At 40.2% G+C, this 26,350-nt stretch overlaps 1 protein-coding gene across 3 annotated transcripts in view; it reads left to right on the forward strand.

The window, feature by feature from the left end:
- Positions 1-15,959, forward strand: part of COL21A1 (collagen type XXI alpha 1 chain) — a 233,201-nt gene extending 217,242 nt beyond the window's left edge. For 2 of the 3 annotated variants that reach the window (XM_070777764.1, XM_070777763.1), the window contains 8 exons: positions 2,117-2,152; positions 3,998-4,042; positions 9,311-9,343; positions 9,935-10,081; positions 10,170-10,224; positions 10,732-10,932; positions 12,728-12,805; positions 14,678-15,959. In XM_070777764.1, the coding sequence (XP_070633865.1) occupies positions 2,117-2,152; positions 3,998-4,042; positions 9,311-9,343; positions 9,935-10,081; positions 10,170-10,224; positions 10,732-10,932; positions 12,728-12,805; positions 14,678-14,865 (783 nt within the window). In that variant the 3' untranslated portion in view covers positions 14,866-15,959. Of the gene's footprint in view, positions 1-2,116; positions 2,153-3,997; positions 4,043-9,310; positions 9,348-9,934; positions 10,082-10,169; positions 10,225-10,731; positions 10,933-12,727; positions 12,806-14,677 lie in introns of all 3 variants that reach the window. The other variant, XM_070777765.1, reaches the window with a different exon arrangement.
- The last annotated feature ends 10,391 nt before the right edge of the window (positions 15,960-26,350 follow it).

Genomic DNA, 26,350 nt, shown 5'->3' on the forward strand with positions numbered 1-26,350 from the left:
AAGTAATATCCTGTAAATTCATATTGTTCAGTAGTCAACCCAGGCGAGTTAAGAATTTTTTAGGGAAAGTGTGACCGAGTCCAAGCTCGCTCTGCTCTCCACTCGACAAGTCAGTGAATCCGAGAGACGAGGTTTGAGGCAAGGAAGAGACTTTAATCGGGGAGCCAGCTGACCAGGAAGATGCAGGCTAGTGCCCCAAAAGAACCTTCTTGTCAGGGCCTGGTTGCTGGGTTCTTTTATGGATCAGAGATCGGGGGAGGTGAGGAAACAAAGGAAAAAGACTATTCAGTCTTTGCAAGTTTCCTATAGAATGGCAAGGCTCAGGTGGGGGATGTGTTAGTATCACTTCCTGACAGTCCTTCTCAGGTGGCTCAGGTTCCCTCCCTCAGGCAGGCCATTGTGTATGCTAACAATAACAAAAAAGGGCTCAACTCACAGAAGCAGATGCAGTGTAAATTTAAAACTAACCCTTCCAGGTTACCAAATATTCAACTCGAGCCACTCTTAACCAAAGTATGAATATCTTTCCCAAACTGAAGCAGAAGTCTGAAATGATAAAAATTACAACCAGAATGCTTGACCATGATATTCTTTTCTCTGAAACAATTATATTACATAATAGTTCATCTAAAGTTAATTTGAGTTTAAAATGTAAGGCTTATATATTCACATAAAATATTTTGGTGAGATAAGATAGCATTCCCTTGGGTTCTCTCTCTATCCCGTTAAATAAAAAAGCTCTGAGTTGTATCTGTATAAATATCATTGTCGGCTTGAAGGCTTTGAGCAAGAACTTAACTGGCTATCTGTCAGAGAAGTCCACAGCCCTGAGTCAGTATCTAAACATCCAGGTTAAAAGCGACTGTACCAGTTTTGTTCCGTAAAGGGTACAAATTCTATGTCTCCATCTTTGTATCCCTTGCTGTTTCAAGTTTTGTATCATTTCATTTTTTCTATCCCTCATGTGTTATCTGTTCGGGCCCTAGGTTATTGTCCCCAGAGTGATCTTTTTTGCTCTGATGAGTGGCAGGCAGCACTTGCTGACACAAGGATGGTCCACACAGCAGTGATTAAGTGTTGGACTCTTAGTGGCTAGTATTTATTTAATACTATTGACTATAGTATTTACTTACTACTGCTACTGCTGCTGCTGCTAAGTCAGTCGTGTCCGACTCTGTGCGACCCCATAGACGGCAGCCCACCAGGCTCTCCATCCCTGGGATTCTCCAGGCAAGAACACTGGAGTGGGTTGCCATTTCCTTCTCCAATGCATGAAAGTGAAAAGTGAAAGTGAAGTCGCTCAGTATCCGACTCCTAGTGACCCCATGGACTGCAGCCTACCAGGCTTCTCTGTCCCTGGGATTTTCCAGGCAAGAGTACTGGAGTGGGGTGCCATTGCCTTCTCCGATTTACTTACTAAATCTATGTGAATATATGTTTGGATTTAGAGAATTTCCTTGTTCAGAAACTTGCCAGTTAAAAGAAAACCTGTGTTTTATTTGCTGTAAGCACAAAACCCTATGTTTGGATAGCATGGCCCAAGTTCAACTTTCGGCAAATGCTTACCTTTCCTGATCTGTGTGTTAATTATAAAAGCAAAGACATTGAACTAGTTGGTTTCAGACATCTCTCCTGGCTGAGAAACTCCAGGAAACAAAAATATGGTATATGACTTTACCCCAAAAGTTAATTTTTGAAGCATATATTTTCTAAAATACAATTTCAGCATTGTTTCATTGTTTCTTATAAATCTGTGGCTACTGTTGGCTGAATAGTAAGAAGACTTTTCAGTTTGATTTCATAAAACAAGTTTGTCTTCTCTTTGTTTAACCTCAGATTGTCATCAATATGGAAAAGTTTTCTTCTTCCTTATAACAAAGAAATTGTAGTAAACTTTTTTTTGAATATAAGAGCACAAGAAAGTATTCATTTAGAACATCACTTTGACATAATGTGGTTTTACTCTCTTCCCAAATATTATGTTAGCTTCTGTATATAAGGCACTTGTGGAATTTGCATGAGACTATGTATTTTTCTTTGCTGAAGAAAAACATGTTTATTTGAAAGGTTACAGAATATATTATATTATGCTACATATAAAACTGCCTTTTTGCAGGGGGACAAAGGAAATCAAGGTGAAAGGGGCATTCAGGTACGTTACTGGCTTTTTTTTGGCTTGCAATAAAATCAGGACTTTATGCTTTATTCTTGTAATATCTGTTCATTTATATACTTTGTGGTGTGTTGGTTTCACCAGATGATTTGACATGACTTATGCCCAAATAAATTTGATAGGACACTATTCACTCTACATATAAAACATATTCAAACTAATAAAAAGAAGGAGAATTATACCAGAAAATTAGATCAGGCTGAAGAAATCTAGGGTGATTTAGAAGGACATTTGGTTTTGGACGTCTTAGTGAAAAAGGTAAAGAGAAGAAATGTGCGACAGCTTTGAGAGGTGAGGACAGTTCTACCTCAGTCCAAGTGGCTCTAGAAGAGATTTTTCCTTAACTGATCGCTGGTCCATGAATAGGACACTGCTGGCTGAATCAGTGACGCACTGATAAGGAATAAACTGTATCTGTCGGCCTTTCAGTCTTTCACGTTCTAGAAATATATAAGATTTTTCTGACCAAAATTATAAATCTGGACAGACAGTATTTCAGAAATGTTTTTAAAATTACAAAGCTTAGTGATAGTGGCTGAGTTTTGCTACATAAAATAAGCTTCATATAAAACAAAGACACTGCAAAATTTCCCAGGATGTTCAAAACTCTGGAATATCTGGAGGCATAAAAGAAAATTTCAGAATGAAAATCTGCTAGGGTCACAGTCTCAATGTGTTTCAGACAATGAAAGTTGAATTAAGCCCCTTCTCTGAGATCCACCACCCTGGTCATTTCTTGTCATGGGTCCTGGGTGACTGAAGCATCATTCTAACTAGTCTTCTTGAGTCCAGTCACCCTTTCCCCCAACCACAAAAAATGTGTGAGTTGAGTAAGTTGAAGGTGTAAAAGGTGTTGGTTTGATCCATTTATATCCTGTAATATGATTACTACTGTCGGGTCAGCTAATACCTTTATCATGCACATTAGTTTGTTTTTGTTTTGAGAACAGTTGAGATTTAGAATCTTAGCCACTTTGAAGTTTGGAATTTAACTGCATATTTAAGATATTAATTTGCTTAGTTTCTGCACTACACAGTAAGCAACTTGATGGCAACATAGGGACACTGTTACCGGGTCCTGCCAGCAAACAGGGCCCCTGGGAATTCATGGGTATAACTAAATGGAAAAAACAAAACCTGCTATTCAGGAGTGATTTAAAATTTCAGTCACTAGATCTTTAACTGATTGTATATCTAGGTGTATGTTTTACTAGACTATATTAATTACCCTTTCAACATAGGGATGAAATAGTGGTATTTCAGGGTCTGGCCCAATGTCTTATACAAGATGGATGTCTTATACAAAATATTAATTGAATGGACAAATATGTTTGTATCTTTATCAAGTTTTCTTTATTTGTCCCAATTTAAAGATCTTCATTCAAAATATTTTTTACAGTGTAAATGTAGAAATGTCTTTTAAATTTAAAATGTCTGTAAAGTGGTCTTCTTGCCCTCACATGTGCATAATCCACACCAAACATAATGCCATTGAAGTTAAGAAAATGACCACAGTCACTGGATTTTTAAAGTTTTCATGCCGTGAGCATGGACTCCGCAGAACACCCTCAATTGTCTAACACGTTCTGTTTACATGTTCCCCAAAGTCAGTAGTTTGTTCCTTGTCTCCATCAATTTTAACTCTAAGGTTAGGCTGACTTTCCTCTCACTTCTTTTCCTCTCTTCTCTTGCATCATTTTGCATATTTGCATCACTGCTCTTGTGACCTTTGTTCTAGATAGCAGCAAAGTACTAGTATGCGTTGTATGTGTGAATGCATCATGTATGTGTGAACTAATAAATGACATTTATTCAATTTTAAAGGGTCAAAAGGGAGAAAATGGAAGACCAGGGATTCCAGGATTCCAGGTATTTTTTTTATGGAAAATGAATTAATGAATCACATAACTGAACAAGACTGAGAGAGAGTTACTTGCAAATAAAAATGAGTGAGGAGAAGGGGAGGCGTGGTGTGCATTCTAAGTGCACAGGGACGAGAATCCTCGTGGTGATGGTGATCAGGGCTTGCTTTAATTGTTCGATTTATATTTTTATTTTCCCATGCTGATACTCTCTGTGGCTGTGAAACTTGACTTTCAATACTTATTTCTGACCAAGTAAATGACTAAAGGCTGGGGCTTCCCTAGTGTCCTGTGATTAGGACTTTGCCTTCTCGTGCAAGAGGTGCTGTTTCAATCCCTTGTCAGGGAGCTGAGATCTCATGTCTCTCAGCCAAAAATCCAAAATGTAAAAACAGAAGCAATGTTGTAATAAACTCAATAAAGACTTTAAAAATGGTCCACATTTTAAAAAATGACTGAAGGCAGACAATTCCACCTGCTTCTTGGAGTAGTAATGGCCCAAGGCAGCCGTTCATAGCAACATCTCTGTACCTATTGCTGAGTTTTTATTTTCTTCTTAAAATGTGAGCAATTGAGGCCCTGTGTAGTGAAAGAATCGACTTGTTTCCCTCTAGTTTGTTCAAAGACACAATTTGCTACCCTACAGATGTGTTAATCCCATCTCAGGGAACTATCATGGAATGGATATATAATACATGCTTTTCTTCCTTTTTAAGAAAAATTTTAATAGGAGTATAATCGCTTTGCAATATTGTGTTGGTTTCTGCTGCCTGACAATGTGAACCAGCCATAAACACACATATATCCCCTCCCTCTTGAGCCTGCCTCCCAGCCCCATCCCCTTGCTCTAGGCTGAGCTCCACGGCAACGTCCCACCAGCTATCTGTCTTACACATAGTAACCTGTGTGCTTCAGTGCTAACTTTCTTCCTCTTTGACTAAACTCCTCTGAAGCCATGTTTCTGTTAGATTGTCACATGGTGTGTAGGTTAAGTCAGAGCCAAACTGGACAAATAAAATCATCCAACTGATAGGGAGTGTGGGCATAAGGCAGATTCCGTAGTTGCACTGATTCTGGTGGTAGGGGGATGAAACCGTGAGGTGACGGCTCCAAGGGCAGAGTTTCTGGGTCCCTCGCTTGGAGGAATGGGAGAGGGCCTGGCGGGTGGGAAGGCATGTGTTTGAAAGCACAGGGCCCCGGGCGCGTCTTAGATGAAAGGTGAGCGTTGGGTGTTGGGAAATTGAGAGCCTAGAAGCTGGGCTTCAGAGCAGGCATCACTGAGAGCGCACAGGACCGGGTCCGCCCGTGTGCAGTGACGGTCAGGAAGAAAGGTCTCCTCAGTTAGGGCCCCTTCGCCCCATGGTAAACCGCCGGATGACAGGCAGCTCTGTCCCTGCTCCTCGCCGCCCTGCTCTGCTTCCCCGGGTTAACCACACAGCATCTGTACACGGCTCCTCTCACAGGAGAGCCTCACCTCTCCATGCGTCAGCCTCCACGACCCCGGCAGGTCCTCCCACCTTTTACTCACAGAATCTCCGATAGGAGCCTATTTCCTTTGGATTCTGAGCGCACAATTTGGCGGCTAGCTCACTGGTTGACAGATGACACCCTTGGCAAGGTTCCCTTAACATCTTTTTTTTTTTCTCACTTCCCAAGAGAAAAAGCAAGTCTGCCTCCCCCAACGCAGGATTTGGGTTTGCTGGGAAGCTCTGTCCTGGGTGGGTTGGAAGCTGCGTTTCCACCACCATGACCCGAGTCTGCAGAGGCGTCAGGGCAGCTGTGGCCTCAGCTGCTAAGCGGTTGTCCCACCCCTCTAAGTAAACAAAGCCCTAAGTTACCTGTCATCCTACCAAGTGCTGCACGTGTACGATTTGATTTTTTTTGGCCTTCTTGTTATGAATGGGGTCCAAGCAAATGTTTCTCTCACAAGATCATCTAAGTGGATTCTCAGCTGACAGCTGTTTTCAGTTTCAGCTCTAATTTGGTTCTAGTCCTGGGAGCTTTTATCCTTTTATCTTTTATCTTTCCCCTTACCTGGATCCAATTGCAGGATTCTATCTGGTAGGGGACATATCTGCATTTCTTCAGAAACCTCTATATTTAAAGAATGGCTTGACAAAGAGTGTTTTACTCACTGATTGATTTTTATATGAAAACTAAAATTTAGTGTCTTTATGCTCAAGTTTTGAGAATCTCCTTTATTCTGTGCCAAACATTGATTTTTCCCTAATTTTTTCTTCTGCCTCATTTGTATCTTCATGTTGAAGGAACCTAGAAATAAATCAACATAAATCCTCAAACTTCATTGTTATACATGGAATTCTCTATTGAAATGTTTGTTATACACTGAATTTCATATTGAGATGTTATACACTGAATTTTATATTGAATTGCAGAACACGAATTTTTAACTTTAAAAGTTGATTAATGATCAACTATATTTCAATAAAAAATAATAAAGTTGATTAATGAAATCCCTCCTGTGTATTGTGAAAGCTCTACCCTTTGTTCTAAACTAATACTGGGTGATTTTGGAGCCTGAATGTACAATAAATTTCAAAAACAAAAAATTCTAGTGTATTTCCTAAAGGTTCTTATCATCTCTCAAAAATGTCATTGGAATGACTATGTAAAAGATAAGAGGAAAAACTTTAAAGGAACCATTCAGATGTATCCCATGACTGTGATGGTGAGAAAGCTTCAGGTAAAGGGCCCTAGTTTATATCATGGGAAGAAAAAACTGCCATGTTGGTCAACATGCACATATGCATGCTACGTTGCATCGGTCATGTCTCACTCTCCTATGGCTCCTCTGTCCATGGGATTCTTCAGGCCAGAACACTGGAGTGGGTAGCCTTTCCCTTCTCCAGGGGATCTTCCCAACCCAGGGATCAAACCTGCATCTCTTGGGTCTCCTGCATTGGCAGGCGGGTTCTTTAGCACTAATGACACTTGAGAAGCCCATTGTACAAAATTTGTGTTGTTCAGTTGCTAAGTCGTGTCTGACTCTTTGCAACCCCATGGACTGCAGCGTATCAGGCTTCCCTGTCCTTAACTATACCCCAGAGTTTCCTCAAACTCATGCCCTTTGAGTTGATAATGACATAGAACCGTCTCATCCTCTGTCGTCCCCTTCTCCCCCTGCCCTTAATCTTTCCCAACATCAGGATCTTTTCCATTGAGTTGGCTGTTCACATCAGGTGGTCAAAGTATTGGAGCTTTCAGCTTTAGCATCAGTCCTTCAATGAACATTCAGGACTGATTTCCTTTAGGATGGACTGGTTTGATCTCCTTGCAGTCCAAGGAAATCTCAAGTCTTTTCCAGTGCCACAATTCAAAAGCATCAGTTTGACACTCAGCCTTCTTTATGGTCCAATTCTTACATCCATACGTGACTACTGGAAAGACCATAGCTTTGACTAGAGTCTGGATCTTTGATGGCAAAGTAATGTCTCTGCCTTTTAATATACTGTCTAGGTTGGCCATAACTTTTCTTCCAAGGAGCAAGCATTTTTTAACTTCATGGCTGCAGTCACAATCTGCAGTGATTTTGAAGCCCAAGAAAATAAAGTCTATCACTGTTTCCACTGTTTCCCCATCTATTTCCCATGAAGTGATGGGACCAGATGCTATGATCTTAGTTTTCTGAATGTTGAGTTTTAAGCCAACTTTTTGACTCTCCTCTTTCACTTTCACCAAGAGGGTCTTTAGTTCTTCCCTTTCTGCCCTAAGGGTGGTGTCATCTGCATATCTGAGGTAATTGCTATTTCTCCCAGCAATCTTGATTCTAGCTTGTACTTCATCCAGCCCAGTGTTTTGCTTAATGTGCTCTGCATATAAGTTAAATAAGCAGGGTGACAATTTATAACCTTAATGTACTCCTTTCCCAATTTTGAACCAGTCCTTTGTTCCATGTCCAGTTCTAACTATTGCTTCTTGACTTGCTTACAGGTTTATCAGGAGGCAAGTAAGGTGATCTGGTATTTCTATTTCTTTAAGAGTTTTCCACAGATTTTTGTGATCCACACAGTAAAAGGCTTTCATGTAGTCAATGAAGCAGAAGAAGATGCTTTTCTGGAATTCTCTTGTTTTTTCTCTGATTCAGCGGATGTGGGCAACTTGATCTCTGGTTCCTCAGCCTTTTCTAAATCCAGCTCATACACCTGGAAGTTCTCAATTTGTGTACTGTTGAAGCCTGGCTTGAAGGATTTTAAGCATTACCTTGCTAGCGTGTGAAATGAGTGCAATTGTACAGTAGTTTGAACATTCTTTGGCATTGCCCTTCTTTGAGACTGGAATGAAAACTGACCTTTTCTAGTCCTGTGGCCACTACTGAATTTTACAAATTTCCTGCCTTATTGAGTGCAGCACTTCCACAGCATCATCTTTTACGATTTGAAATAGCTCAGCTGCAATTGAATCATCTCCACTAGCTTTGTTCATAGTAATGCTTCCTAAGGCCCACTTGACTTCACACTAACATGCTGCTTTCCTAATCTCTGAATTTCCAGCCGTGAGTGACTTAAGCATAGGACAGTATGTTTTTCTTCCCTATGTTATCTTTTCTTTAACCCATTGTTTATCTATAGTACTCAAATAAAATTTAACTTTAAGAACACAAATTTGAAAAAAAAATAGAATCTTAATCACTGAATAAAAAAATAAATATTCCTTTTTTTTTTTTTTTTTTTTACTGATTTGAGCTTTTTATTGAAGTATAGTTAGTGTACAATTATATATAAGGTTTACAATATAGTGATTTGCAATTTTTAAAGGCTATACTCCATTTATAGTTATTATTAAATATTGGGTATATTCTCTGACTTGAGTTTTAATTTTCCTTAAACTAGTAATATATTTTAAAATAAGAGTAGAGTTTTAAAAGAATTTAGATAGAATGACATTCTAACCTACATATTTGACCTTCATCATATGAAAATATTCATATAGACAAATGAAAGTTATATAAATTAACCCTTTTATATTATTCATTTAGTGTATTTCCTAGTCATTAGTGAAAGTCCCTCAGTCGTGTCCGACTCTTTGCGACCCCACGGAGTTGTATAGTCCACGGGATTCTCCAGGCCAGAATACTGGAGTGGGTAGCCTTTTCTTAGTCTCCTTTAAAAAGGTCTCTTATATATATAATTTTGTCACTATTTCTATTGCTCTCTTCCAAACCAAAAATTAAAGTTTGATTAAATATGTCTAAAGGGTACATGCCACATTGCTAGTACTGTAACTTGCACATTTTTTTTCCTATTAATTTTTAAAGGGAATTCAAGGCCATCACGGTGCAAAAGGAGAGGTATGTTTCTTCTTGTATTATGCTGTCCAGTCCTCACGGCTTAATTTTCAGTACTGTATAAATAAATCTAGCTGTTGACATTCCAAACAGAAAATATCTTTCATGTTCTTCAATAGTTCCTAAATAGAGATTTTCAGAATTTGCAGGTTCACTGAATTAGGTATGAAATGGTACGCATTTGTCAATAGTATTGATTCCTATTCTAAATTAGGAACTGTTTTTCTGCATATTTTCCAATGAGGACTATTATGCATCTCTATGCCTACCGCTAGAATTTAAACTCTGTGGGAACAAGACTGTCGCGGTCACTGATGTATCTCTGGTACTATGCATATTGCCTAATCAATATATGTACTAAGTAACAGTTATTTGTAGGGTTGGATGGGTGGTTGATTGGATGGATAAATTGCTGTTTAATATGGTATGAAATTTCCCTCCTGATCAATTATGGTGTTTCCCAGCAGTTACCTGTATAATTTAGATATATGTTTGTATTTATTCATATCTGTGTTCTTGAGGACATATTTTATGGTGCAATTATACCTCCTGAAATATTTAAATAGAACTTCTGACGATTTCTCTTGTTTTTAGATGGGTGAAAAGGGAGAGCCTGGTGCCCGAGGTGCCACTGGAGCCAAAGGAGAGTCTGGGGTGGATGGTCAGATGGGGCCCCCGGGCCCCCAGGGGCCCCCTGGGCAACCAGGTGATCCGGGCCCCCCAGGAATGGATGGGAAGCCGGTATGTATTCTGCTTCTTTCACAGTTCTTATGATTTCATTCTTTGTACTTGGCATGTCCATGTTATAACCCCGAATAATTTGATGCAGGGGAGAGAATTTTCAGAACAGTTTATTCGACAAGTTTGCACTGATGTATTAAGAGGTAAGTCTCAAACATACAGATTTTAATAACTTTCAAATTTCAGAAGTAATATAAATATTTTTGTAGAAATTATAAAAGTGTAAGTAAGATAAAGAAGAAAATAAAGGACATTTATCCATCTTTGTCTCTCCTAGATAAGTATTTTTACCTTAAGTATTTTACAAACATTACATGGTAACGTTTGTAATCTTTTTCATAAAGTAATCTATTATTATTTCACCACTGATTAAATTTTATTTTCTGACGTAATTCTAGTAATTTTATTCCCCAATATGACACTTATAATTTAACAGTTTCTTTTAGGGAGGTACTTTCCCCCCTTATTTGAAGCAATTTCCATAATAAAATTATTGTAAACAGCAATGGATATTTCCTAGTTAAATTTCTAGAAATGAAGTTATTGGCCAAGAGTTAAGCATCTGTAAATCTTTTTTTAAAATTATAAGTGATATTATTAATGTCCATTCACCATTTAAACATAAGGGTGGGGGTTTCTTTGCTTTCAAGCCCAGTTACCTGTCTTACTTCAAAGTGGAAGAATTCAAAGCTGTGATCATTGCCAGCCCCAGCACGGCTCCCCTGGTATTCCAGGGCCACCTGGTCCCATGGGCCCAGAAGGTCCCCGAGGATTCCCTGGTTTGCCAGGAAGAGATGGTGTTCCCGGATTAATGGGAGCTCCAGGACGCCCAGGTGTCAAAGGATTAAAAGGTACTTAGTTTGTATGTGTAAGCAAATGAACAACAGAAAAAGATATTTTTTTGTATTCACCTCTTAAAGTGATTTAATAGACAAGAGTTCATGTTTGTCTTCTTGAAGACAAAAAATTTTTCTATCCCTAAATCTTTAAATAATTTGTCAACTGAGTTAAAGAATAATTATTGTATTTTTTGAAAGCATATCCGAAAGTCAAGAGAGAAAGTTCAAGGTTATGAAGCATGTGAACTTGTAAATCAGAAAATGTTGACAATGAACTTAGAAATTTTGCTTGAGTCCAATAATGTCTTTAAATAGAACATCACAGTCACCATTTCCTTTATTTTGACTTTGGTAACATCTGTTACTGTATTCAACATTGTTTTCTATTATAAGAAAAATTAGAGACTTTGCTGGTGGTCCAGTGGTTCAGGCTTAGCCTTCTAATACATGGGGCGTAGGTTTGATCCCTGGTCAATGAACTGCAGTCCCTCATGTCTTAGGGCCAAAAAACTAAAACATTAAAAAAAAAAAAGTGATCATGGTATCTCCCCTGCCTTATGACCCAGCAATCCCACTGCTGGGCACACACACCGAGGAAATCAGAATTGAAAGAGACACGTGTACCCCAATGTTCATTGCAGCACTGTTTATAATAGCCAGGACATGGAAGCAACCTAGATGCCCATCAGCAGAGGAATGGATAAGAAAGCTGTGGTACATATACACAATGGAGTAGTACTCAGCCATTAAAAAGAATACATTTGAATTAGTTCTAATGAGGTGGATGAAACTGGAGCCTATTATACAGAGTGAAGTAAGCCAGAAAGAAAAACACCAATACAGTATACTAACGCATATATATGGAATTTAGAAAGATGGTAACGATAACCCTGTATGCGAGACAGCAAAAGAGACACAGATGTATAGAACAGTCTTTTGGACTCTGTGGGAGAGGGAGCGGGGCGGGGGATGATTTGGGAGAATGGCATTGAAACATGTATAATATCATATAAGAAACGAATCGCCAGTCCAGGTTCGATGCCGGATACAGGATGCTTGGGGCTGGTGCACTGGGATGACCCAGAGGGATGGTACGGGGAGGGAGGGGGGAGGGGTGTTCAGGAGGGGGAACACGTGTACACCCGTGGTGGATTCATGTTGATGTATGGCAAAACCAATACAATATTGTAAAGTAAAAAAAAATAATAATAATAAATAAATGATAAATGGTTAAAAAAATAAATAAATAAAAATGTTGCCAACCATAAAAAAATTAAGAAAAAAAATAGTGGAGGCAGTGTTGTGTCAAATGCAATAAAAAAATTAAAAATGGTCCACATTAAAAAAAAAATCTTAAAGAAAAAAAAATTAGGTTTTGCAACCAAACTTTCTAATAGTAGGCCACAACTTAACTGCTCTTTGCCTCTGAATGTTTATGTGAAATGTTGGTTGATAATTATTTCCTTTTAATTTAATATGATTTGAACAATTTAGATGTTTCATCAAAGGAACAGCTATGATTAACAGAAAGGGCTAAATAATTTCAAAATTAATTCCAATAATTTCCCTTTCTTAATATTTAATCTCATTATGTTTCTAGACCATTAATCATTTTAAAAATTGTGGCTTAAAAAATTCTTTCCCATTAGTAATAATAAATAGGTGGTAAGTAATAATAAGTAGGTGAAACTTTTTTTAAAGATTTATTTTTCTTTAATGTATATATTAACAGCTTTGAAAGAAACAATCTAGGAGGAAGTGATTTTATGGGAAAAGTAAGCTTATTCACCTCTCTGACACTCTGCAGGCCTCCCTGGACGGAACGGGGCAAAGGGGAGCCAAGGACTTGGGTACCCTGGAGCACAAGGTCCTCCTGGTCCCCCAGGTAAGAACTGGTGATGCTCATAAGTGTTCCTGCACATTTTGCTTTAGGAAAATCACCATAGATCTATGTCCAAAGATTTGAAATCAAGACTTTTCTTTCCTTTTTTGAGTGATTCACATTCAGCACATTGAGATCTAACTACTAGAAGTTTTATCCTATATTACATTCATGAATCATTCAAGATTCCCTCTCATTTATCATTTCAGTTCTTTAGAATACCACTCCTTAGACTAGCTCTCATATGGTTTCAGTTGCTCATGCCTATCTAATGTATATCACTGTCTGTATCACTATCTTATCTTTATGATTCTCAGGGACACAAAATAAAGCTGAAATGGACTCAAAAGCCAAACTCTGCTAGCTGTGTTAACTTTGCTTTCCCTCAGTTTTCTCATTTGTAAAATAGTGATAAGATGTCATTTCAGTTCAGTTCAGTTCGTTCGCTCAGTTGTGTCCAACTCTTTGCAACCCCATGAACTGCAGCACACCAGGCTTCCCTGTCTGTCACCAACTCCCGGAGTTTACTAAACTCACGTCCATTGAGTCGGTGATGACATCCAACCATCTCATCCTCTGTTGTCCCCTTCTCCTCCTGCCTTCAATCATTCCCAGCATCAGGGTCTTTTCATATGAGTCAGCTCTTCACATCAGGTGGCCAAAGTATTGGAGTTTCAGCTTCAGCATCAGTCCTTCTGATGAATATTCAGGAGTGATTTCCTTTAGGATGGACTGGTTGGATCTCCTTGCAGCCCAAGGGACTCTTAAGAGTCTTCTGCAACATCACAGTTCAGAAGCATCAGTTCTTTGGCACTCGGCTTTCTTTGTATCATGACACTGATGGATGATTAAATGAGTTAATATACGTTGTGCCTTCAGACAGTGTATGACAACCAAAGCTGTGTTTTCAATAAATGTGTATCATCATTATTATTTTAGATGTTACTACTTTTTGAGGCTTTTAGGTGGAGCAGATGATTCAATAATTTGTATACAAAGCGTTTTGAACAACTTTCATGCATTGGAGAAGGAAATGGCAACCCACTCCAGTGTTCTTGCCTGGAGAATCCCGGGGACGGGGGAGCCTGGTGGGCTGCTGTCTATGGGGTCGCACAGAGTCGGACACGACTGAAGTGACTTGGCAGCAGCAGCAGTTAAGTGTTGAATAAACATTTATTAGTGGTAATAGCAGGAACTATTAGTGATAGAGAGTGCTCCCAAACCACATTGCTCCATCCCCAAACCTAAATATTTCGGTCACCAACTTTAAAAGGCCAGTGTCTTGATTTAATTTTCCTTTCTTTGAGCATGCTAGTTGAACTAAATTATGGTTTACAAATTGGTGTTATAATACCTTTGTGTATGGATTATTATGATATTATGCTAATGACAATGTATTTCAATGTGGAAACTATATACCTATAATGAAAATAATCATTTTGACTGCAAATATGGCACAAAAGTGACTTCATTAAAGTTTTCGCTTACTGATATATTACTGGCAAATTTAAAATAATATTGGCAAAAGTAAGCTGAAAGTAAGAAATAGTTTAGCTGCAAATTGAAATCTTAAATTTTTTAAATTGTGAAATCCACAAATTGAAATCTTAAAATGTTAGCTCTGTGTCTTCATTAGCTGCATGATTTCTGTAATAACACAGCTTGGCTTAGTTTTGGAAAATTATTTTTGGATAGTTCTTTTCCAAATGGAAGGCATATAGAATTATCAAGAGGATTCCTTCTCTTTCCACTTTGAGTGCAAATATGTAAAATGTTGAAGAGAGTCTCTTTTCCAGTTTACATGTTTTACAGATTCAGCTGTGTCAGCACCAGAAACGAACTCTGTGTTCATATGTTGCTAATGTTCCATCATAGGTCCAGAGGGCCCCCCTGGAATAAGCAAAGAAGGTCCTCCTGGAGACCCAGGCCTCCCCGGCAAAGATGGAGACCACGGAAAACCCGGAATCCAAGGACAGCCAGGCGCCCCGGGCATCTGTGATCCATCGCTGTGTTTTAGTGTCATTGTTGGAAGAGACCCCTTTCGAAAAGGACCAAACTATTAGTTTCTGGTGCCTCGTCCAGCAGCCTCGGCATGGTGCTCTTCTTTTGTGGTCTTTGCATCTCAGGAAGATAACAACAGTAATCCCTTGAAAAGAAACTCAAGTACCTCGGTGTTTTTATTATTGTTTTTTCCTTAAGGAAAAATATAGAAAAGGTCACGTATACTGATTTTAAAGGCTCCTCAGTTCTTCGGAGCCTTGAGATTGGTAGCATTAACTAAATCTCAAGGGTTTCTTGTGAGTCCATTTGTTTTAATCAAAGTTGAATACAAAAAAAAACAACCCACCATTGCCTGTCAGCCAGTCAGTTGCAGTCACTGTGAAAAGTTTCACGTTCAGCCTCCGTGCAGCAGAGTATTTGAGTTCAATTTCTTGTCTGTGTGAATTTCATGTTTCATAGCTCATTCTTCTACCTTAGCTGAAACGTGCATCTGGCCGCGGGAAATGAGATCAGGGCTGATATTCAGCTTGGGAACAGACTGCATCACCACATGAGCACTATTCCGGTGTCTGTGCTTATCAGACAGGGGTGATGGACTGTTGGTCGTTCAGTGTTTTGAATATCACCTGTGAAAGAGATTGATGTGTTTCTTACTCCATTTGCAAGTTCTCAGATGATTCAATGAATGATGATGCTGAAAAAGAGTAATGATTGCATTGGGAATGGTCTAAATATGAACCATTAAAAACATTCTGGAGAAAAAGGTTCATTAGACCTGGTCAATGTGTTCAAAGGAATCATGAGTTCAGAAACACTAAAAATACTTTCTTCTTCATACCTGCTTAGTAATTGGAATGTTTGTTGCATGCCTTCATTTTCCATTTCATTTACTATATGTGTATGTTCATATATGTTAACTTTTATTGTAGCAAAGCTAATGGGAGTCAGTGCTCTAGTTGACAGGAAAGGTAACTCCATAGATCCTAGGATGTCTTGATAATTTTTTAGCAGACTTTAAAATATTTTAAACAATCTTTGTGTACTGTACTTAATGCTTTTGTAAGGAATGTAACTTGAGATATTCCATCCTTATCATGCTCTAAATTTGTTACATGCTTGTTATTCAAAGTACAATAAAATCTTGTAAAAGCCTGAATGCAGCATTTTTTAATACTTACTTATAACTGATTTTGAGTTTATTATGCATCGCAGTGATCATTTATTCAGTGGGTATAATTTATTAAATTATTTACCCTATTTTTAAATGACTGATTCACATGAAATAAGAACACAGAAACTGGGTTGTGTGCCACTCGCCTGGGCAGATAAAGCCCCTGCTTCCTTGCCCAGGAATGGCTGGTGACCAGAGTTTAGCTTAATTGATGACATGTCCTTCTGTGACTTTGATGAGGACCTTGGAGGGGACTGAAGCCCATACATTCAGCAGCTGAATCAGCTTAAGGCTTGTTTTGGTGTTCTGTCTCCAGCAAAGCCCCAGGTGTCTATTAGACCTGACCAAGCTACTCCCCCTGCTAATTATACCATTTTCTGGGAGACCTGGTGAAGGGGCAGAATGGGAACTTCCTTTCTGCCCTTTTTCCTTCAACCAGCTTGGAGCACATGTGATGCTGAAAACTCAGCCTCTGTTTTCCAGTGCTAAATTGAATCTCAGAGACAGAGTTTTGGGTAAAATAGAAAAGAATAGCTTTATTGCTTTGCCAGGCAGAAGGGGACACAGTGGGCTCTTGTCCTCGGAAGCGTGTGTCTCAACCTGGGAGGATTTGGTGAGGAGTTTTTATTGCAATGATTCAAAGGCAGTGTTGCTGATACGGTGCGGTGTGTGCCGGGTCTGCATTCCTCTAATCCGGTCTCAGGTGACCTCTTGATCTCTTGGTGAGCTTCTCTGGTTCCTTTAATCTGGCCCCGGCTGGTCTTCTCTGGAATGAAGAATGCTGACATCTGCCATTTATTGGGGCTTTAGTTCCTGGGGGGCCAGGACCCTGCCCCAGGGCTGTGCTGGTGTTTCCTGACTGCTCCTCCCTTGTTTCTGCATCCCTTCCCTTCCCTGATTAGCGACTGTTTGAACTTGCCGTTTGGATTCAGGGAAGGTCATGGAGGTTGGAGGCTGTCCCCTACAAACAAGAAACGGGACAGAAAAGCTTCCGTGTTCTGGAGCCCCACGAGGTCCTGCTCAGTTTCACATGGCCGTGAAATGCACAGAACTGGCCAGGGACACAGTGGGGACGTAGTCATGTGGTCTGGCATGAGGACACTCATGTCTAAAAAGAAACAGAGCAACAGGGGATTGCTCTATAATCATTCTAAAACAGGAGAAAGTGCTATAGAAATGTATGCGCGCATGCATGCTAAGCCACTTCTGTCGTGTCCAACTCCTGTGATCCCATGGACCATAGCCCCCCGGGCTCCTCTGTCCATGGGATTCTCCAGGCAAGAATACTGGAGTGGGTTGCCATGCCCTCCTCCAGGGGATCTTCCCGGCCCAGGAATCGGACCCACATCTGTCTCCTGCATTGGCAAGTGAATTCTTTACCATTAACGCCACCTGGGAAGCCCATATAAATGTATAGGATGATGCTATTGACTAAATTGTGTCACTTCCAAATTCATATGTTGAAACCCTAACTCCCTATGGGACTCTGTTTGGAAATTAAGGTTTTAGGCTGTGATTATGGTTAGATAAGTTCGTAAGAATGGTATACTAATCCTGTACAATCAGTGGCCTCTTCTCATATGTCTGCCTGTGAGGAAAGCCCACGTAAGCACACAGAGAGAAGACAGTGATTTGAGAGCCAGGAAATGATCATACTAACTGAATAAGCCAGACAGAAAATGATGAAAACAATACCGATGAACTATTTTCAAACAGAAATATATTCACAGACATAGAAAACAACCTTATGGTTACCAAAGGGGAAAGGAAGGAGGAGGGACAAATTAGAAGTTTGGGACTAAGAGACACACACTACTATATATAGAATAGATAACAACGAGGACCTGCTGGATAGCACATATCTTGTAATAACCTTCAATGGAAGAGATTGTAAAATAGAATATGTATTTGTATATCCATGTATACTTGAATCACTTTGCTGTGTACTTGAAACTGACACAATAATTGTAAATCAACTGTATTTCAATGTTAAAAAAAGTTGCATTAAAAAAAAAGCCAAGGACTTCCCTGCTGGTCCAGTGGCTAGGACACCTTGCTCCCAATTCAGGGGGCCCAGGTTCATTTGCTGCTCAGGGAACTAAATCCCACATGCCACAGCCAAAACTTCCTGTGCCACAATAGCAAGATCCCACAGCCGCAAGGAAAACCAAGGGTCCTTATGCTACAGCTAAGACCTGGCATGGACAAACACGTAGTAATAAATACTTTAGAAGAAGCCAGGAGGATCACCAGCATTGATCTTGCGCTTTCAGTCTCCAGGACCAAGAGCAAATCCATTTCTGTTGTGTAAGCCACGCTGTGTGTGGTGTTACATAGGGGAGCTGAAGCTGTGAAACAGATGAGGGTGGGGAAAACTCCCTTAAAGCCATGATTATAAACTGAGATTGGAAGGCTAGGAGACATTAGCAGGCCAAGTTGTGTAAAGGGAATGAAAATGAGCAAAATCTGGAGAACTGAAAACAAAACCTAGGGAATAAAAATCATATTTACTTTCAGTATCTGCTTTCAAAATTGTTATCTAAAGGTGAAATATTTCTGTAATTTATCATGGTAGAGAGTATGTGTTAATATATTCTTGCCTAACACATTCAGTTCAGTCGCTCAGTTGTGTCCGACTCTTTGTGACCCCATGAATCGCAGCATGCCAGGCCTCCCTGTCCATCACCAACTCCTGGAGTTCACCCAGACTCGCGTCCATCGAGTCAGTGATGCCATCTAGCCATCTCATCCTCTGTCGTCCCCTTCTCCTCCTGCACCCAATTCCTCCCAGCATCAGAGTCTTTTCCAATGAGTCAACTCTTCGCATGAGCTGGCCAAAGTACTGGAGTTTCAGCTTTAGCATCAGTCCTTCCAAAGAACACCCAAGACTGATCTCCTTCAGAATGGACTGCTTGGATCTCCTTGCAGTCCAAGGGACTCTCAAGAGTCTTCTCCAACAACACCACAGTTCAAAAGCATCAATTCTTCGGCGCTCAGCTTTCTTCACAGTCCAACTCTCACTAATTTTAGACCAACTCATAAAACACAGATGTTTGAAGAATGAGCACATGGATGAGTTTGTTCTACATGTACATTTTGACCACAACAGTGCACCAGCATCTCGCGTGCCTCTTAGTGTAGTTACAAGGGCATGGCTTCTGTAGTGAGGTTGCCTGGGTTCAAATTTCCACTTTCTTTTTCTAGTAGGAGTCTTCAGGAAATGTCTTTATCTATTTATGCCTAAATTTCTTCACATATTAAAAGAGGAATTTTAGTAGTATTTGTTGTTCAGTCACTAAGTTGTGTCCAGCTTTTTGTGACCCCATAAACTGCAGCATCTTTTAATTTCATGGCTGCAGTCACCATCTGTAGTGATTTTGGAGCCCAGAAAAATAAAGTCTGACACTGTTTCCACTGTTTCCCCATCTATTTCCCCTGAAGTGATGGGACCAGATGCCATGATCTTCGTTTTCTGAATGTTGAGCTTTAAGCCAATTTTTTACTCTCCACTTTCACTTTGATCAAGAGGCTTTTGAGTTCCTCTTCACTTTCTGCCACAAGGGTGGTGTCATCTGCATATCTGAGGTTATTGATATTTCTCCCAGCAATCTTGATTCCAGCTTGTGTTTCTTCCAGTCCAGCGTTTCTCATGATGTACTCTGCATATAAGTTAAATAAACAGGGTGACAATATACAGCCTTGACGTACTCCTTTTCCTATTTGGAACCAGTCTGTTGTTCCATGTCCAGTTCTAACTGTTGCTTCCTGACTTGCATATAAATTTCTCAAGAGGCAGATCAGGTGGTCTGGTATTCCTATCTCTTTCAGAATTTTCCACAGTTTATTGTGATCCACACGGTCAAAGGCTTTGGCATAGTCAATAAAGCAGAAATAGATGTTTTTCTGGAACTCTCTTGCTTTTTGTATGATCCAGCGGATGTTGGCAATTTGATCTCTGGTTCCTCTGCCTTTTCTAAAACCATAGAAAAGTTGACTTTTCTATGACTTTTCGTGACTGCAGCCATGAAATTAAAAGATGCTTACTCCTTGGAAGGAAAGTTATGACCAACCTAGATAGCATATTCAAAAGCAGAGACATTACTTTGCCAACAAAGGTCCATCTAGTCAAGGCTATGGTTTTTCCTGTGGTCATGTATGGATGTGAGAGTTGGACTGTGAAGAAAGCTGAGTGCCGAAGAATTGATACTTTTGAACTGTGGTGTTGGAGAAGACTCTTGAGAGTCCCTTGGACTGCAAGGAGATCCAACCAGTCCATTCTGAAGGAGATCAGCCCTGGGATTTCTTTGGAGGGAATGATGCTAAAGCTGAAACTCCAGTACTTTGGCCACCTCACGTGAAGAGTTGACTCATTGGAAAAGACTCTGATGCTAGGAGGGATTGGGGGCAGGAGGAGAAGGGAACAACAGAGGATGAGATGGCTGGATGGCATCACTGACTCAATGGACGTGAGTCTCAGTGAACTCCGGGGGTTGGTGATGGACAGGGAGGCCTGGTGTGCTGCGATTCATGGGGTCGCAAAGAGTCGGACACGACTGAGCGACTGATCTGATCTGATCTGAACTGCAGCATGTCAGGCTTCCCTGTCCCCCATGGTCTCCTGGAGTTTGCTCAGATTCATGTCCACTGAGTCAGTGAAGCTATTGACCATCTCACCCCCTTTACCTTTCGCCTTCAGTCTTTCCCAGCGTCAACTCCTTTTTCAGTGAGTTGGCTCTTTGCATCAGGTGGCTGAAGTATTGGAGCTTCAGCTTTAGTATCAGTGCCTCCAATGAATATTCAGGGCTGATTTCCTTTAGGATTGATTGGTTTGAACTCCTTGCAGTCCAAGGGACTTTAAAGAGTCTTCTCCAGAACCACAGTTTGAAAGCATCAATTCTTTGGTGCTCAGTCTTCTGTACATCCAGCTCTCACATCCATACATACACGACTATTGGAAAAACCATAGCTTCGACTCGACAGACCTTTGTCAGCAAAGTGTCATCTTTGCCTTTTAATACACTCTCTAGTTTTGTCATAGCTTTCCTTCCAAGAGCAAGCATTTTTTTAATTTTGTGGCTACAGTCACTGTGTACAGTGATTTTGAAGCCCAAGAAAATAAAATCTGAAACTGCTCCACTTAACCCCCTTTCATTTGCCATGACGTGATATGAACAGATGCCATGATCTTAGTTTTTTATAATATTGAGTTTCAAGTCAGTTTTTTCACTCTAATCTTTCAACTTCATCAAGAGGCTCCTTAGTTTCTCTTCACTTTCTGCCATTAGAGTGGAACCATCTGCATATCTGAGGTTGTTGATGTTTCTCCCAGAAATATTGATTCCAGCTTTTGATTCATCCAAGGTATTTTGTACGATGCACTCTGCCTAGAAGTTAAATAAGCAGGGTAACAATATACAACCTTGACACACTCCTTTCCCAATTTTGAACAAGTCAGTGGTTCCAAGTCTGATTCTAACTATTGCTTCTTGATCCACATACGGGTCTCTCAGCACACAGGTAAGGTGGTCTATATTCCCATCTCTTTAAGAATTTTCCACAGTTTGTTTTTGACCCACACAGTCAAAGGCTTTCATGTACTAAATGAAGCAGAAGTAGATGTTTTTCTGGGATTCCCTTGCTTTTTGTCTCTGATCAAAGGAATGTTGGCAATTTGAAGTTAAAAGACACTTGCTCCTTGGAAGGAAAGCTGTGACAAACCTAGATAGCTTATTAAAAAGCAGAGACATCACTTTGCCGACAAAGGTCCCCATAGTCAAAGCTATGATTTTTCCAGTTGTCGTGTACAGATGTGAGAGTTGGACCACAAAGAAGGCTGAGCACTAAGGAACTGATGCTTTTGACTTGTGCTGGAGAAGATTCTAAAATCCCGTGGACTGCAAAGGGATCAAAGTAGTCAATCCTAATGGAAATCAACCTTGAATATTCTTTGGAAGGACTGATGCTAAAGCTCCAATACTTTGGCCACCTCACGGGAAGAGCTGACTCACGGGAAAAGACCCTGGTGCTGGAAATCACTGAAGGCAAAAGGAGAAGGGATGTCAGAAGCTAGATGATTAGATCACGGATTCAAGGGACAGGGATTTGAGCAAACTCCAGGATGTCGTGGAGGACAGGAAAGCATGGTGTGCTGCTGTCTATGGGGTTGCAAACGTCGGATAAGACAGCCGCTGAACAACAAGAACAAGCAACAAAACCTTGGGGCTAATCACCTTCAGGCATTTTATCTGTATTTCATTTCATTAGTTCCATTTATATCAACTGTGTTTTCATCCTGGTTCTTAGAGCTTTTCCAGATAATTATTTCATTTCCATCATAAAGAGACTTTCAGTTGAGATGGAGCTGCATATAACGCCTTTTTCCTTTTTGTTTTTTTTTTGGTTGAGGTTTTGTTGCTTTACAAAATTGTGTTGCCGATCATTCCTTCTATTCCCAGTAGAGGGCAGCAAAATATACATGCACAAACAGCCCCCCACCCCACACAAACCAGCTATGAAAACTCACTACATTAATCATATAAACTATCGCTGTGTATAGTTAGCCTGAACATTTTTTTCAGTTTTGTAAGTACAGTTAGATTTACATCCTTAAAATCGAATTGTTCCAAAGGAGAAAAGAATCACCAGGTTTTTATAAATTGAAAACCTAAGCCAGAGTGAATGAAGCCGCTTATGCCTGGATGTCTTGCCAGTCTGCTTTATCTTGGTGTGATTCAGTTTATTGAATTAGAGTACTCTGGCTAGGACCTTTGATGATATCTTCAGAGTGATAACTTTTCAGGGAGAGGTAGAACTCACTTTTTGGAGTCTTCAGTTGCAGATCTGTCTCTTTGGCTGCTGTCTTAGCTGTGCTGTGTCTGAGGAAGGCAGAAAACCGGCCTTGTCATTCTGTAGTGATTCCAGTGAAGAGTCAAATGTCACACCCTCTAATCTGGGACAGCACGTGGTATAAATTGTTAACACAACAGATGATCAGCTCTGTGGCTAAAACATTAACAACCTAATTGTGGACGGTTATGAGGCATGATGGGGAAACAGAAAGAAACTCAAAGTCTGTTTGCAGTTTAAAAACAAAAGACCAGAAACACACCCAGAATTTAGTTAAATTGAGCTGCAAAGGTTTTAACAAAACGTTTTCTTAAGAGCTACATAGAAAATTTTCTTTTACTCCAAATAGCATATTTGAAATAAGGAACATTACTGTTCCTACACACTAAGGCATTTCTGAGCCCCACCTTACCTTCTTCTAAAGTAAGTTTTCATGTAAAAATTTTGAGTAAGTAGATGTCAAAAGGACAACTTGAAGTAGCTGACAGAAGTGTCATTCTGAATAAGAGAGTGACAAGCAGTGACAGGTGTTTTCCCCATCTTGAAGGAGGAATCAGACAGAACAGGTTCCATCTTGAAAGCAGGAATCCGTCTTGGGCTGGACTGTGGACTTTGAGCTATAAGCCCAGAATCCACGGAAACCACATAACAACTGGAAAACCAGGCCCCCGGAAGGAAGAGCCCCAGTGCTCGTACCTAGACTCTCCGTTGCCTAAAAGAATACCTTAATTATCTGTGTAACTGAATAGAATCATACATTCTATTATGCTTATTGGGGTATGACCACAGGCCTATTAATAATTGTCCACTGTTAACTACCTTGGCTTAAGGCTTATGAATCACGGGTTAACTTTGATTGTATCTTTCTTTTCCTTTGTTCAGCCTAGTTTTAGAGAATTTGGGGAGGTGAGTTTGAGCACATACACTTAGGGTTATAAGGTTTTCACAGAAACTGGTCGGGGTCCTTGGCTAAGAGGAGACTCTGCCTTGGGCCCGCCAGTGTAACGAACTGCACTCCACTACCTGCATTGTCCTTCTGAGTGAGTTTGTTTCCCGGAATGCTTGGCTACAACAATCTCAGTGTCCAATTCAAAATAACATTACATCAAATTGGAAACATGTCTATAGATCTTACAGAGTGAAATTCAAAGGGAAATTTTGAAATAAGTAATTTTTACCCCCAAATAATAATAATAATAATAATAATGTTACAGAGAGTCCCGTGATATGTGACCCTGGATGAATCTGATAACTTCTCTGAATTTTTTTTTTAAATCTCTAAAACAAAGGTTTTAAGTTACCATGTTTTGCAACTCTGGCTGCATTAGAATCACCAAGGGAGCTTCAAAAATATTCTCTTGCCAGAGTTCCACCAAACATTCTGGCGTCACTCTCACTGCCTTGCCTTTGAGGCCTCCGGCCAGAGAAAGAGTCCTGTGAGAGTGATTTAGTCAATTTTAGGCTCTGGGAAGCTTGTGTCGAGGGTAGCAAAAGATAAGAGCAGAGATGTAGGGAATGGGGACAGGGCTGGAGAGAGAGAAGGCAGACGCCAAAGAATCTTGCAGGATTGCAGGGAGGAAATAGCAGGAGGAGGTGTGCATTGCAGATAAATCACTGACTACAGTGAGAAGACAGGTTATCAGGCAAAACTGGAAGTAGAAAAGCTAATTCAATGCCATTCCTGTGACCCTGGGGATAAAAGGATAAGACAGAGGCAGGGGGGACAGGGGGAACGACTATCAGCATACTGATGCTGAAAACTCAGCCTCTGTGCACTAGTGCTGAATTGAAATCAAAAACGGAGATTTGGGTGAAGTAGAAAAGAATAGCATTGTTGCTTTGCTAAGCAAAGAGGGAAACAGCAAGCTGTGCCCTCAAAACTGTGTGTCTGGACCTGGGGGGATTTGCTGAGGAGTTTTATAGCAATGGTTCAAGAGCTGGGGTTGCTGATAAGAATCCTGGTACATGCAGGTCCTGATCTTTTAATTTGGCCTCAGGTGATATCCTGTTGGGCTTCCCTGGTGGCTCAGATTGTAAAAGAATCTGCCTACAATGTGGGAGACCTGGGTTCTGATGAACTTCTGTTGTTCTTGAAGTTATTAAGCTCTGACCTTCTCCGGAATAAAGTAAGCTTCATTAAGTAGTTCAGTTCAATTCAGTTGCTCAGTCATGTCCGACACTTTGTGACCCCATGGACTGCAGCATGCCAGGCCTCCCTGTCCATCACCAACTCCCAGAGGTTACTCACTCATGTCCATCAAGTCAGTAATGCCATCTAACCATCTCATCCTCTGTCATCCCCTTCTCCTCCCACCTTCAACATTTCCCAGCATCAGGGTCTTTTCCAGTGAGTCAGTTTGATTTCTGGTTCCTCTGCCTCTTCTAAATCCAGCTTGAATATCTGAAGTTCGTGGTTCACAAACTGTTGAAGCTTGGCTTGGAGAATTTTGAGCAATACTTTGCTAGTGTGTGAGATGAGTGCAATTGTGTGGTAGTTTGAACATTTTTTTTTGGCATTGCCTTTCTTTGGGATTGGAATGAAAACTGACCTTTTCCAGTCCTGTGGCCACCGCTGAGTTTTCCAAATTTGCTGGCATATTGAGTGCAACACTTTCACAGCATCATCTTTTAGGATTTGAAATAACTCAACTGGAAATCCATCACCTCCACTAGCTTTGTTTGTAGTGATGCTAAGACCCACTTGACTTCGCATTCCAGGATGTCTGGCTCTAGGTGAGTGATCACACCATCATAGTTTTCTGGGTCATATAGATCCTTTTTGTATAGTTCTTCTGTGTATTCTTGCCACTTCTTCTTAATATCTTCTGCTTCTGTTAGGTCCATACCATTTCTGTCCTTTATTGAGCCCATCTTTGCAGGCAATGTTCACTTGATATCTCTAATTTTCTTGAAGAGATCTCTAGCCTTTCCCATTCTATTGTTTTCCTCTATTTCTTTGCATTGATCACTGAGGAGGTGTTCTTATCTCTCCTTGCTATTCTTTGGAACTCTGTATTCAGATAGGTATATCTTTCCTTTTCTCCTTTGCCTTTCTCTTCTCTTCTTTTCACAGCCTCCTCAGACAACCATTTTGCCTTTTTGCATTTCTTTTTCTTGGGGATGGTCTTGATCCCTGTCTCCTGTACAATGTCACAAACCTCCGTCCATAGTTCTTCAGGCACTCTATCAGATCTAGTCCCTTAAATCTATTTCTCACTTCCACTGTATAATCATAAATGATTTGATTTAGGTCATACCTGAATGGTCTAGTGGTTTTACCTACTTTCTTCAATTTAAGTCTGAATTTGGCAATAAGTAGTTCATGATCTGAGCCACAGTCAGCTCCCAGTCTTGTTTTTGCTGACTGCATAGACTTTCTCCATCTTTGGCTGCAAAGAATATAATCAATCTGATTTAAATATTGACCATCTGGTGATGTCCATGTGTAGATTCTTCTCTTGTGTTGTTGGAAGAGGTTGTGTGCTCTGACCAGTGTGTTCTCTTGGCAAAACTCTATTAGCCTTTGCCTT

The sequence above is a fragment of the Bos indicus genome, chromosome 23 (genome assembly GCF_029378745.1).
Source record: "Bos indicus isolate NIAB-ARS_2022 breed Sahiwal x Tharparkar chromosome 23, NIAB-ARS_B.indTharparkar_mat_pri_1.0, whole genome shotgun sequence".
Classification (NCBI taxonomy): domain Eukaryota; kingdom Metazoa; phylum Chordata; class Mammalia; order Artiodactyla; family Bovidae; genus Bos; species Bos indicus.